A 12,035-nucleotide genomic window follows, 5' to 3' on the forward strand; every position below is an offset into this window, starting at 1 on the left:
CTCCTGCTGCTGCTCCTGTTCTTCGTGTCGGTTCAGCGGAGGCAGTTCACAATTCGCTTTGTTAGCTATATTGTCAAGCACACAACACGTTTTAACGATCTTAGCTGCCGCTGCTGGCTTGTAGTGCAGTTTCTCCATTGACGACAAACACTACCAACTGATTTTTAGTCGCCCAAAACACCGCTCTATACAGTTGCGGGCTCGAACTTGTAAAGCGGTATAACGAGCTTCTGGAGATCCTACAGGTGCATCCAAAAGTCAGTGCATCCATCAGTAGTGTTTGCCTCTGTGGGTAAGCTGAATCACCTGAAAGAATATAAAAATGTATGGCTGTGATATATTGAAATATACAATTATGCTACGAGTGTTTTGTCTAACAGTTCTTACTTAGAGTGATATTTAAATTGACTAAACAATAAATCACACGTGCACGGAAGAAGATATTACACAGAAGATACTATATTTCTTTTAGACATTTGTCAAATTTATGTCACGTTAGCTTTTTTTTAAATATAAAATTATCATATCTACGTTTTCATGATGGGTCTACACCGACGCAAATGCACGTCATTCTTGTTTATTTTAATAATGCCAACGCCATCTTGCGACGAGTAGAGGAACCAAGTTGTGCCGAAAAAACTTGCAATTTACTCTTTGGTACGACAAAATCCCCGTCTAAGTGTCATAAACCAAACATGGCGGCCATACCCATCGACAAAAAAGTCTATATACTGTGCCATTCAGGAGAACGCATGCCTTGGTTCGTATTGTCAGGCCATGAGAGATTAAATTCGTGTAAAATTACGCAATTCATATCTTTGTAATGATATGATGATTCGAATTGCAATCTCATTCTGTCACTTTGACACAAGAGTAAAATCAAAGTAGAATCAATACTAGAGTCGTGACACGTTAGCAAAATGCAGACCAAAAGTGTGTACCAAAAGTATTGCCAGTATTACAAGTTTGACCCAAAAAAGGGAATTTAATCGTTTGCCGTGCTTAGGATTTCTACAAATAGGTGTTATTTGTGAATATTTTATCTTTTTGTTAGAAAGGCTCGGACGTATCGCGAAGTTTTGAGTCAAAGAGATTAATCAACTAACATATTTTTAAGCAATATTTTTTTTAAATATTTTTTGGTGTAGCTGGCACGACGACGACCGTCTATTAGCAAAAAAACATTTTACTTCAAGTAACAGTGAAAATGGAGATACGAGGTGATAAAAATGTCATATGTTATTTATTTCAAAGATAGAAGTCCGTTCTTTTAAAATACTCAAAACTTAAAAAATACTTCATCAAAAATAAATGTTACAAAAATTTTATCCGGTACATTGCCCGAGCTCTAGTCCTAACCTAGTACCAATCCAGATGACAGCTGCACGTATTCGACAACCCGTGATCCAATCCACTATCATTTGAGAGTCAACGTGAAACGTCAAATTCGCCATGCCGAATTGAGCCCCTGGTCCATTTTCTCCGTTTTACAATGTTTGCATTATTAAATAGAGTGTCCATCGTTGGCCAAATTAAAATGGCAGATAGGTGGGGTCGTTCCCTATCTTACCACGTTTTTAAAAAAAATTTTTGACCGACGTGCATTTTTTTTTTAATTTATTTGTTGTTTTGAAAAGAAAATCAGTGCCAACTCGTTTAAAATTACATACATACAATCATACATACAATCACGCCTGTATCCCATAAAGGGGTAGGCAGAGCACATGAAACTACTAAAGCAGCTAAAGCTTCAGGGCCACTCTTGGCAAATAAGGGGTTAAAAGAAAACGAAACGAAAATTAAATTTTAATAAAAAATAAGTGCTAGAGACATGCACTTGTTATTGCATTTGGTTTTACAGCACGTAAAAATTTTGCCAAAGGTCAACTTTGATTTGCAATGAAAAAAAAAATAAAAAAGATTACGTTCTTAAAATTCTTTTACTAAATTGTGTGTTTTATCCTCTTTTTAATGATGTAAAATAATCCCGGAAAACCTTTCATAAACTTGATTTATCCGCGGTTATTGTAACGGACGCGACAGGCAAATCATCATTGCCCAAACATTGACGCCTCTTTTTTGAAATCCCGTAAGTAACAAGCGGGTTTATTTTCTCGATGACCGATGAGGTTTGCAGGTTATTAAGATTTAAAGCTTATCTTACGTTAATTTGGCCTTGGAGTTGAAGGTCAACTTTCACATTTCAGGGTGATAAGATAAGGAAGTGTTTTTGAAAACAACACGTGCAAAGCCGGTAAAGACGCTATCTCCCTCTTACACAGCACAATAAGTGCAGTTGTCTCTCTCTTTCATGAGTTAGACGTCAAACTGCTCTACCAAAGGCCAGCAGTAGGGAAGATAAGAAGACTACACTTTACTTAGGTAGTGACATCAGATTAGACTTGAGACCTGATTTAACCATCTTATGGTACATTAATCCTGAACCTTTCCTGAAATAATTTTTTCCCCGGTTCTTGTATGGAAGCATCAGAAAAGTATCGACATGCAGGTTAAAAAAATACCATTTTCTTTTTAAATTTTTATTACACGTGTTATTTTTACAAATTTTGTTCAAACTGGCGACCTCCGTTGCGAATGCATGCCTGCCTGCCTTTTTCTTATTTCCACTGTTGTTATTCGCAATCGAACTTCTGCTTTGATCACCTCGAAGGCCGCCAATATTCGTTGAGACAAATCTTCCCGCGATTCCACCTCCGTTTTGTAAACAAGTTCCTTCGCCCGTCCCCAGATGTAAAAGTTCAACGGAGCTAGATCAGGAGATCTGATCTGATCCCACTACCTAAGTAGAGTCTAGTCTTATCTAGCCCTACTGCTGGCCTTTGGTAGATCAGTTTGACGTCTAACCCATGAAAGAGAGAGACAACTGCACGTATTGTGCTGTGTAAGAGGGAGATAGCAGTCTTTACCGGCTTTGCACGTGTTGTTTTTAAAAACACTTCCTTATCATAAGATACGATTCACGCTGAAATGTGAAAGTTGACCTTCAACTCCAAGGCCAGATTAACGTAAGATAAGTTAGATAAGTTTTAAATCTTAATAACCTGCAAACCTCAACGGTCATCGAGACAACAAACCCGCTTGTTACTTACGGGATTTCAAAAAAGAGGCGTCAATGTTTGGGCAATGATGATTTGCCTGTCGCGTCCGTTACAATAACCGCGGATAAATCAAGTTTATGAAAGGTTTTCCGGAATTATTTTACATCATTAGAAAGAGGATAAAACACACAATTTAGTAAAATAATTTTAAGAACGTAATCTTTTTTATTTTTTTTTCATTGCAAATCAAAGTTGAGCTATGGCAAAATTTTTACATGCTGTAAAACCTTCAAGGGCCAATAAAAAATAAACTAAGCGTTAGATGTCCGAAATTTTCACTTTAATAAAGCAGTGCAACGTTGCACATCACGATGCAATAACAATTGCATGTCTCTAGCACTTTTTTTTTATTAAAATTTAATTTTAAACGAGTTGGTCCTGATTTTCTTTTCAAAACAACAAAAAAATGAAAAAAAAAATGCACGTCGGTCAAAAAAAATTTTGAAAAGCGTGGTGAGATAGGGAACAACCCCACCTATCCGCCATTTTAATTTGGCCAACGATGGACCAAACACCCTGTATATGGTAGGCGTATTCAGTGGATACAATATGTAGAACTGGATTAAAAATGGATTAGTTACAATTGCCCCCCAGTCGAGATTTGCCCCGCTGTACCTTATACAAGTATGTATTGGTGTGGGGAAAAGTAATTTTTTATTGGTTACTTACGAATTAGGATGTTGAAGATTTCGATGATCGAATGGGTTGTAAGGCTTTTCATTTTTCTCGTTAATCGAAGATATACTCAAAGTTGATTGAAAGCCTGGGTTACTTGTTAAGTCAGCTCTGTGAATGAAAATACAGCTCGCTTTATATGGAGTTGAAAAAATACTGGAAATTTTTCGGAAAGGAATTCTCAGGAACTAGAACATTCTCGTCGGCACATCACTAGATAAAATAGTTCACTCGAGAGTGTCGTAAATACACATATATCTTTATTTCGAACACGAGGCAGGAATTGTACGTATAAATAAGTGTCGTTATTTTATGGAAGGAAGATTTAAATACTAGATCGGAAATTGTATAATAAAGTCATTTCTAACCAAATTTTAATGGATTAGCGTTAAAACTGAATAAACGTAGGCAGGTACTTGAAAAGTAACACTGCAGTCGAGCAGCGTGTTATTATATTTATTATCCACTCACGCTTTAGGTCAACAACCCACTTTTGGATCATGGTAGATGAAAAATACTTATGTTTATTTTATAACAGCTTATACTTTTAAATTGACTTTTGATTGAATTGGGTGGACAGCGTTAAGAAGGCCTGCCAGGGATTAACACAGGCGCCTATTACGAGGACTGCAGAAGACCGTGCGGAGTGGAGAGCTTTGGTGCGAAAAATAACGACCTCATGTGGTCGCGACCCTCAGCCATGAGGAACCGAGGAAGAAGAGACTTTTAAATTAAAATAGATATCATACACGAAAGAAAAAACGACAAGGCCCACTGGTGGAATCCTGCGTTGCCTTTTTAATATCAACCTGTTTGTTACACTTATTTTAATTTAAACATTGTAGTGTGATATTAAATAAAGCCTTTCTATATCTATGTCTATGTCTACATACACTAGAGAAATTTTGTCGGGTACCACGGCGGACGGGTGGTCTAGTGGTAATGACGTTAGCCGCGTAAGCTGAAGATCCGGGTTCGATGTGACTACTTGAAAAATAACAAATCAAAAAATATTCAATAAAATAATTTAATTTGTTCCCCAGTTGTATATCTTATACATAATACTTTCACGTCTCTCTACCAGTTCTCACTTGGCTGCTAAACTAGCCTAACAAGGCGGATCACAAGGATAACAAGGTGATCTATACAATATATGTATATGCATGTGGAAAACATGACCGATACAGTCCCATTTGAGCCTAGGACTTTTTTCACCTACCTACATCAGAAATGCGGGTTTTAGGGTCTACAGCATGCATTCGAATCCATCTAAGGCTAACCTAGCCACCAAGTAAATGCCGATACAGGGGGCCGATTTTTGAGTCTCACGGCGTTCGAATTCAGAAAATTGTCATTGAAAATAATAGGCAATTCACCGTTTTCAACCGGTATTTTAGTGACAGTGAGACTCAAAAATCGGCCCCCAGGTACGTAGACGGGGAAAGCCTAAACGACGATGGCGGGATGATCTGAACAACGTTCTGAACAAGCGACTGAAGGGAACACCAAATCGGGAGTCGTGGAAATCAAGGGGAGAGGCCTTTGCCTGGCATCATAGATTAAATATAAGAAGATCATACCATCTCATACATTAAAATGCGACCGCCTAAGAACGCGCATACACTACACCACACATAGATGGCGCCACAAAAAAAATGCCTTGTTGCCATCGATTATTAATAGATTGGCGTAAAGTGTCACTTTCGAGCCATAAATCTATGTCAAAAGTGACACTTAACGCCATCTACTAGTATAATCGAAAGCAACAAGAAATTTTTTTGTGGTCTATGTGTGGTGTAGTGTATGCGCGTTCTTAGGCGGTCGCATTTTAATGTATGGGATGGTATGATCTTTTTATATTTAATCTATACTGGCAGTGGGATAATACTTGAATAGACTAGGAATAGAATACTTACGTCGATTTAAAATTATTGACGTATTTATCCATATCGAATACTTATACCTGTAACAATATTTATAGATTAGATTAGATTAGATTTCTTTATTTCATGATAAAAATTACACTATAAATTTGCTACATGTCAAAATTATGTTTATCTTCTCATCATGATCGTCAAAAATTACATAATAAATTCCAAATAAAAATAATTGTGTCTCCCAAATGAGGATCGTCATTTACAAAGAAAGAAAATACACATGCCAAGCTAAATAAAATTAATAAATTAAGTTACAATATCATGAAATTATCACGAAGCAAGAAAATATTATATAACAGAGAAATATAGGTATAATTATATCATCGGTCATTAAAAAAAAAAAATAAATAAATAAATTTATTTCTTAACAATAAAAAAATATCGCACAAACCTTTACCAAGCATGTTACGTGTGCTTTGCCTTACGAAAGAAGAAGTATTAAGTTTATTTTCTTATAACTACGTGGCAAAACTCGACAGAGTTAGCGAGTTGACTTTGCCGTCTTTGATTAGGACTGGTGGAAAAGTTGGGAAAAGGAGTTGAGACATATTATAGAAAAGGGGGGGGGGGGAGGGCTGTTAGTGAGCTAATCTCGCTAAATTCGACATGTTGTTAGAGAGCTTAACTACATGTCGAATATAACGAGATTAATAACAGGGTCTATATTAGACTTATATTAACAGGGATATAGACCGTGATTACCTTTTTGATTTTTGTCGAGCTCCCGATATTTCGACGCAGTTGCATGCATCATGATCACGAAAAACAAAAATATAAAAAAGGTAATCACTAATCACGGTATATCCCTGTCAATAAGGCTAATGAACATAACTGTGAATCATTAATAACTCTGAGGGTCTATATTGTTATAAAAGTCCATGTACCTATTTTATTTCCTTAATTTTCATCTTTTGCCAAGGCAAGGTAAACAGTCATTGATATGCCTCATTAACTCTGATGCACAAATAGACATTGTTCGAGACATATTTAGCTAGCTGCGTATTAAACGTAATTAATGTAATTATACTATACAAAGCACCAAATAAGGACAAAACGCGTAACCAAATAAAAGCGCCCATTTCCGTTTCATCAGAGGAATTACACAATTAAATTAATAATTAGTCCCAAGAAGCTTTCTTTACTTAATTTGTACAAATACGGCAATGATACCTATCTACTGCACGGTGAAATAAAAAGTACCGTTAAAACTTTGCATATACCTACCCAAGTAACAATTTCTGGTCCTATAGTGGTCGAGAGCACCAAATTAAATCACATTAAATGGTCCTATAAATAGTCTATATTGGTACTGTAGAGCCGATTTGGCGCAATTATGCAGCCATTTAGTGATATAATAGGGCTATAGCAGTATCATCCGTGACGTTTAAGGTCTATAATGGTGATGTGATGATGACTATTGTGCTAATTTGTTGACATAGATAGAGGACACAGTAACGCTATTATAGTATCAATTTATGCTATAGTAGCATTTGAGATTCCGTTATACAGGTTTTTTGTTCTGTAATAGCAGTTGCCGTCCCTTTTAATGCGAATGAATGAAATTTCTAAAATAATGTAATGTGTGTAATATTTAACAAAAACTGTTCTAAACGAGGAACTTTATGAAAAGTGGCGTGTGAACTTGTGAAGTTTAGTGTCAATCAAAATAATTTGGATTTCGTATAATTCCATCATTACTGCAAAAAGGTATGCGATGGAAATTTTACCGTTAAAAGAATATTAGTTTAATGGAGTATTTTAAGTGCGCCCTCGATTTATACCTGTTTTGAATAAAATAAATAATTATAATTAAATACAATAAAATTACTGGCACCATAGTTTCTACTATGGATCCAAGAAGTAAAACATACGCTTTTATAGTTCGACTATGTCACTTATCATACGCATTCACTGCCATAAGCCCGCCATTGTGGATTCAATTAGGGTTGCATGAGACTTTAACTATGATCCAGTTTAACTTATAAGTTCTTTATATAGAAAACAATACTTGTTTTCAATGTTTTACTATAGAAAGATCTTCTAACCAGTTTTTTTTTTATAAAACATATAGTAAACTCAGCTATCGCTTAAAATCGCCAGATAGTATAGGAAAGGACCCTAATGACACCTGGAATAAACTACACGAGCTGATTTTGAAACATGCCAAACAACATCTTGGTATTACCAGGGGTAAACTTCCGACGAACAAAGAAACTAACTGGTGGAACGATGAGGTAAAGTCAAAACTGAAAGAAAAGAAGATGAATTTCAAGACTTGGCAAAGAACGCATACAGAAGAAGATCACAAGAAGTATGTGGAAAGTAAGATCCAGGACAAAAAACTGGTGGCATGTTCTAAAGCTTCATCGCGGGAGGATTTTTATAAACGTTTGGGGAATGCAACAAGTGATAAAGATATTTTCAAATTATCCAAACATAGACATAATACAACTAAAGATATAAAATCAAATAAATACATTAAAGATAAGAATGGGACACTTAAAACCAAAGATAAAGAAATAAACAAACGTTGGCAAGAATACTACTCTAACTTACTGAATGAAGAGTTTCCACGAGAAAGGATGTCAGACCTAAGAAATTACATTGCTGGCCCAATTGGAGCGATAACACCACAGGAGGTAAAGAATGCTATTAGAAGAGCGAAAAACAATAAATCAATGGGGCCAGATGAAATTCCAACAGAACTCTGGAAAAAACTTGGTGATACAGGTGTAATCTGGCTAGCAAACTTCTTCACAACTATCATAGATAGCGGCAGAATACCAGATATGTGGAGAAACAGTGAGATAATTCCCTTTTATAAAAACAAAGGAGATGTTGCTGATTGCGGAAACTATAGAGCCATAAAGCTAACATCACATACCTTAAAAATTTGGGAGACCCTTATTGTTAATAAATTACATCACTTGATTGTATTGACACCAAACCAATGTGGCTTTACCAGGGGCGTGGGTACTATTGATGCGATCCACTCTATCAGGATGCTTTTACAGAAACATAAATCTCTCAAAAGGGATCTACATCTTTGCTTCATTGATATGGAAAAGGCTTTTGACCGTGTACCAAGAGATCTGATATGGGCGGCACTGAGAGCACATTTTGTACCTGAACATTACATCGATTTAATAAAAGATATGTACCACGACATTACTACAAGAGTGCGTAGTCCCGCTGGCCTGAGCGAAGCATTTCAGGTTAAGGTAGGAGTGCATCAAGGTTCAACCATGAGTCCGCTTTTGTTCAATTCGGTCATCAACTTTGTCAGCGCAGATCTGCAGCGACCAGCTCCTTGGACACTATTATATGCCGATGACATAGTGCTTATATCAGAGTCCTTTAATGACCTACAGAATCAGTTATCTCGTTGGTGTAACCGACTCGAAGGTAACGGAATCAGAATAAGTCGCAAAAAAACGGAGTACATGTGCTGCAATCTCTCTGGCTCGACTGTCAATGGATCATCACTCCTATTAGATAATACCCCCATCAATAAAGTTGCCAAATTCAAATACCTTGGATCCACAATAACAAATGATGCGAGCATCAAAGCAGACATAGAAGCTAGGATCCAGGCAGGCTGGCAAAAATGGAGAGAGTTAACGGGGGTACTGTGTGATGCTCGAATGCCAATACAGCTAAAAGGTAATGTTTACAAAAGGGCTGTACAGCCGGCGCTTCTGTATGGTGCAGAATGTTGGCCGACGCGGAAGGAGGAAGAGCACGTAATGCACGGCACTGCACAGAAATGCGCATGCTTCGATGGGCAGGGGGAGTGACGCTGATGGATAGGGTCCGGAATAGACATATTCGTGGGACATTTGGAGTTGCACCTATAGCCGAAAAAATGTGCGAGAGCCGACTGCGCTGGTTCGGCCACGTAATGAGAAGAGATGACCACCACATGACTAAGAGAGCCCTAAACGACATACCCGAAATAAGAAGGGGCAGAGGCCGCCCACCCACGACATGGATGAGCACAGTGTCGAATGACTTGAGAACGATAGGCGCAAGCCCTGACATGACGGTAAACAGAGAAGAGTGGCGCAAATTGATACGGAGAGCCGACCCCAAACCCTAGGATATGGGAAAAAGGCTAGGTTGATGATGATGATGAAACTCAGCTATAACGCTATTGTGTTTTAAAAGAGATACCGAAACCATTATTCCACAGTTCTGTGATATAAAAGAGTCATTATGACGTATACGGCGATGAGATACAGTACTGGACTAAATTCTTCATACACCGACATAAAAAAATAAACTTTCTATCATAATTTCTCTACCCTTAAACTTAACATCACAGTTGCGTTGAAAACTTTTGGCTAATTTCATGGCGTACAACATACAGACAACAATATATCAATGATCGTACAATTATTGTTTTACATGGTGTAGTGAATAGAATTGCTATTTGGTTATTATTTTGCAGAATGTATTGTAGTGAATAAAATGGGTGTTATATGAAAAGTGTGCCGGAATGAACTCTGGTAAGGCTTCGGACTTTTGTAGTACAAGGTCCTCTTGCTATACTAATCTAACGCTGTGGGTTTCATAGAGTGGATGTGAATGATAATGCCAAAATATCAATTCATGCAAATATAATTCATCGGAACTAAAAACCTAGGGGCCGATTACATGGGCTCAAGGCCGGTTAAACTTAAAGTCTAGCCGCTTATGGTCTACACGCGCGGTGTCGTACGATAGACAAATACGCGTATGTCTTTGGCCAAAGAAAACGGGGGGAAAATGTTTGTGCACTCACGAGCTCGTGGTCTCGTTGTTTGCAGCGCCGGTACCGTCAGGGTACGGGCGGAACGTCGGTGGCATAGCTCTGCCCATCAAGTTTTACTCAGCTGAGCAGAACCGAGGGCGACGAGCTCGCTGTAATTCAGGTCGCGAGTGTGACCCGTGAAGTCCTCAGCTTGGTCGGCGGCGGAACAGACGCCGCGCGACTCACAGCCCGGGTCCGGGAGCTGTAGCTTGCGGAGAGAGACGCCAGCGCTATCAGCGCATCGTTGACGCGCCCGCGCCAAGGGCGCCGGTCAGACGACGCCGGCGAATGATGGGGGGGGACGTGTAAAACACCTCGAGGTCGCCGGCGCTACTGTTACAGCAGCGCCCGGCATACAGCCCACGCCCCCGCCAGCTGTACTCTACGGTGGAGACTCGGAAGCCTCGCGGGCTTTCAACACACTGCACGCACGCGCACTTCACACGCGATATACGTTTTCTTAGTTTACTAACACAAGGATTACGCCTGGCAGCATGTCAAGGCGCCATCGGCCGCGTGCGGCGGCGCGGGAACCGGGTTAATCAATTAAAAAACGGAGCGCGCACGTTCCTGTGTTCGATCCTGTGCTCATCTGTCAAAACCGTCAACTGAACCGACCCACGAAAACCTGCGTTCCGTTTGTTCGGTCCGCTCTCCAAATCAGACTCAATCCTATTAAAAAACCTTGAATAAATTAAACTTCAAACCGTATCGACATTATTTATACTATTTAATAATAGTTATCACCACACGGGATTTAATAGCAATTCTTAACAAGTCTTTGACCTTTTTCTATTTGTGTCTCCCCTCCGAACTACGTGAAACGAAACGCACCAACTTTTTCTATTTGTCAAATTCTGACGTATTCCTACCGTACATTTCCCAACCTATTTCATGTAACCAATATCTAATTACTTTTTTTGGAAATACCAAAAGATGTGGGATGTGATCGGATTTACTAAATTCTACGTTAAAAAAGGAACATTTTGGTGTGCGCAAAGTCTAGTTCTGTTTTGTAATTACTGTGTACTAAGTCCTAGAAGTTTGACTTAGCCTAGTGTTTATATCGCGGCATATCTAAAGTGCAGGGCTTCTAGATGGCCTAAAGGAATGCAAAATTAGGAGTTCAGAAGGTAAGCCACGATTTTATATGGGCATTAAGCTTCGGTGTATGTTTTCTGTGGAAAAAAAACGGCATCGAAAACTATAGGTGTAGGTAGGGTCGGCAGAGTAAAAACACGTGTTGACTGTTCAACGTTCTGTATTCAAGTGAAGCAGTAATTATGATAATGAACGAATGACAGATTGAGTGAGAACGAATGAATGTATTTATACAATGATTGAATGACAGGAAGTAGGACTTGGATTTTTGTCATATACCAATAAAAACCGATGGTCATATTGAGGATAATTTTCATATAAAATGTATGTAGTATCACTACAATGGGTATAAATATAAATATTAGTACTTTTGGCTCTGGACAAATTTGATCATACAGTAATTAAAATACG

At 38.3% G+C, this 12,035-nt stretch overlaps 1 protein-coding gene across 1 annotated transcript in view; it reads right to left on the bottom strand.

The window, feature by feature from the left end:
* The window catches only part of LOC125228559 (proton-coupled amino acid transporter-like protein pathetic), a 51,382-nt gene that overhangs the window by 27,090 nt on the left and 12,257 nt on the right, over positions 1–12,035 (bottom strand). The window contains 2 exon segments of the mRNA XM_048133169.1: positions 3,789–3,905; positions 5,711–5,757. Coding sequence (XP_047989126.1) covers positions 3,789–3,905; positions 5,711–5,742 — 149 coding nt within the window. The 5' untranslated portion in view covers positions 5,743–5,757.

Source organism: Leguminivora glycinivorella, chromosome 8 (assembly GCF_023078275.1).
Source record: "Leguminivora glycinivorella isolate SPB_JAAS2020 chromosome 8, LegGlyc_1.1, whole genome shotgun sequence".
Classification (NCBI taxonomy): domain Eukaryota; kingdom Metazoa; phylum Arthropoda; class Insecta; order Lepidoptera; family Tortricidae; genus Leguminivora; species Leguminivora glycinivorella.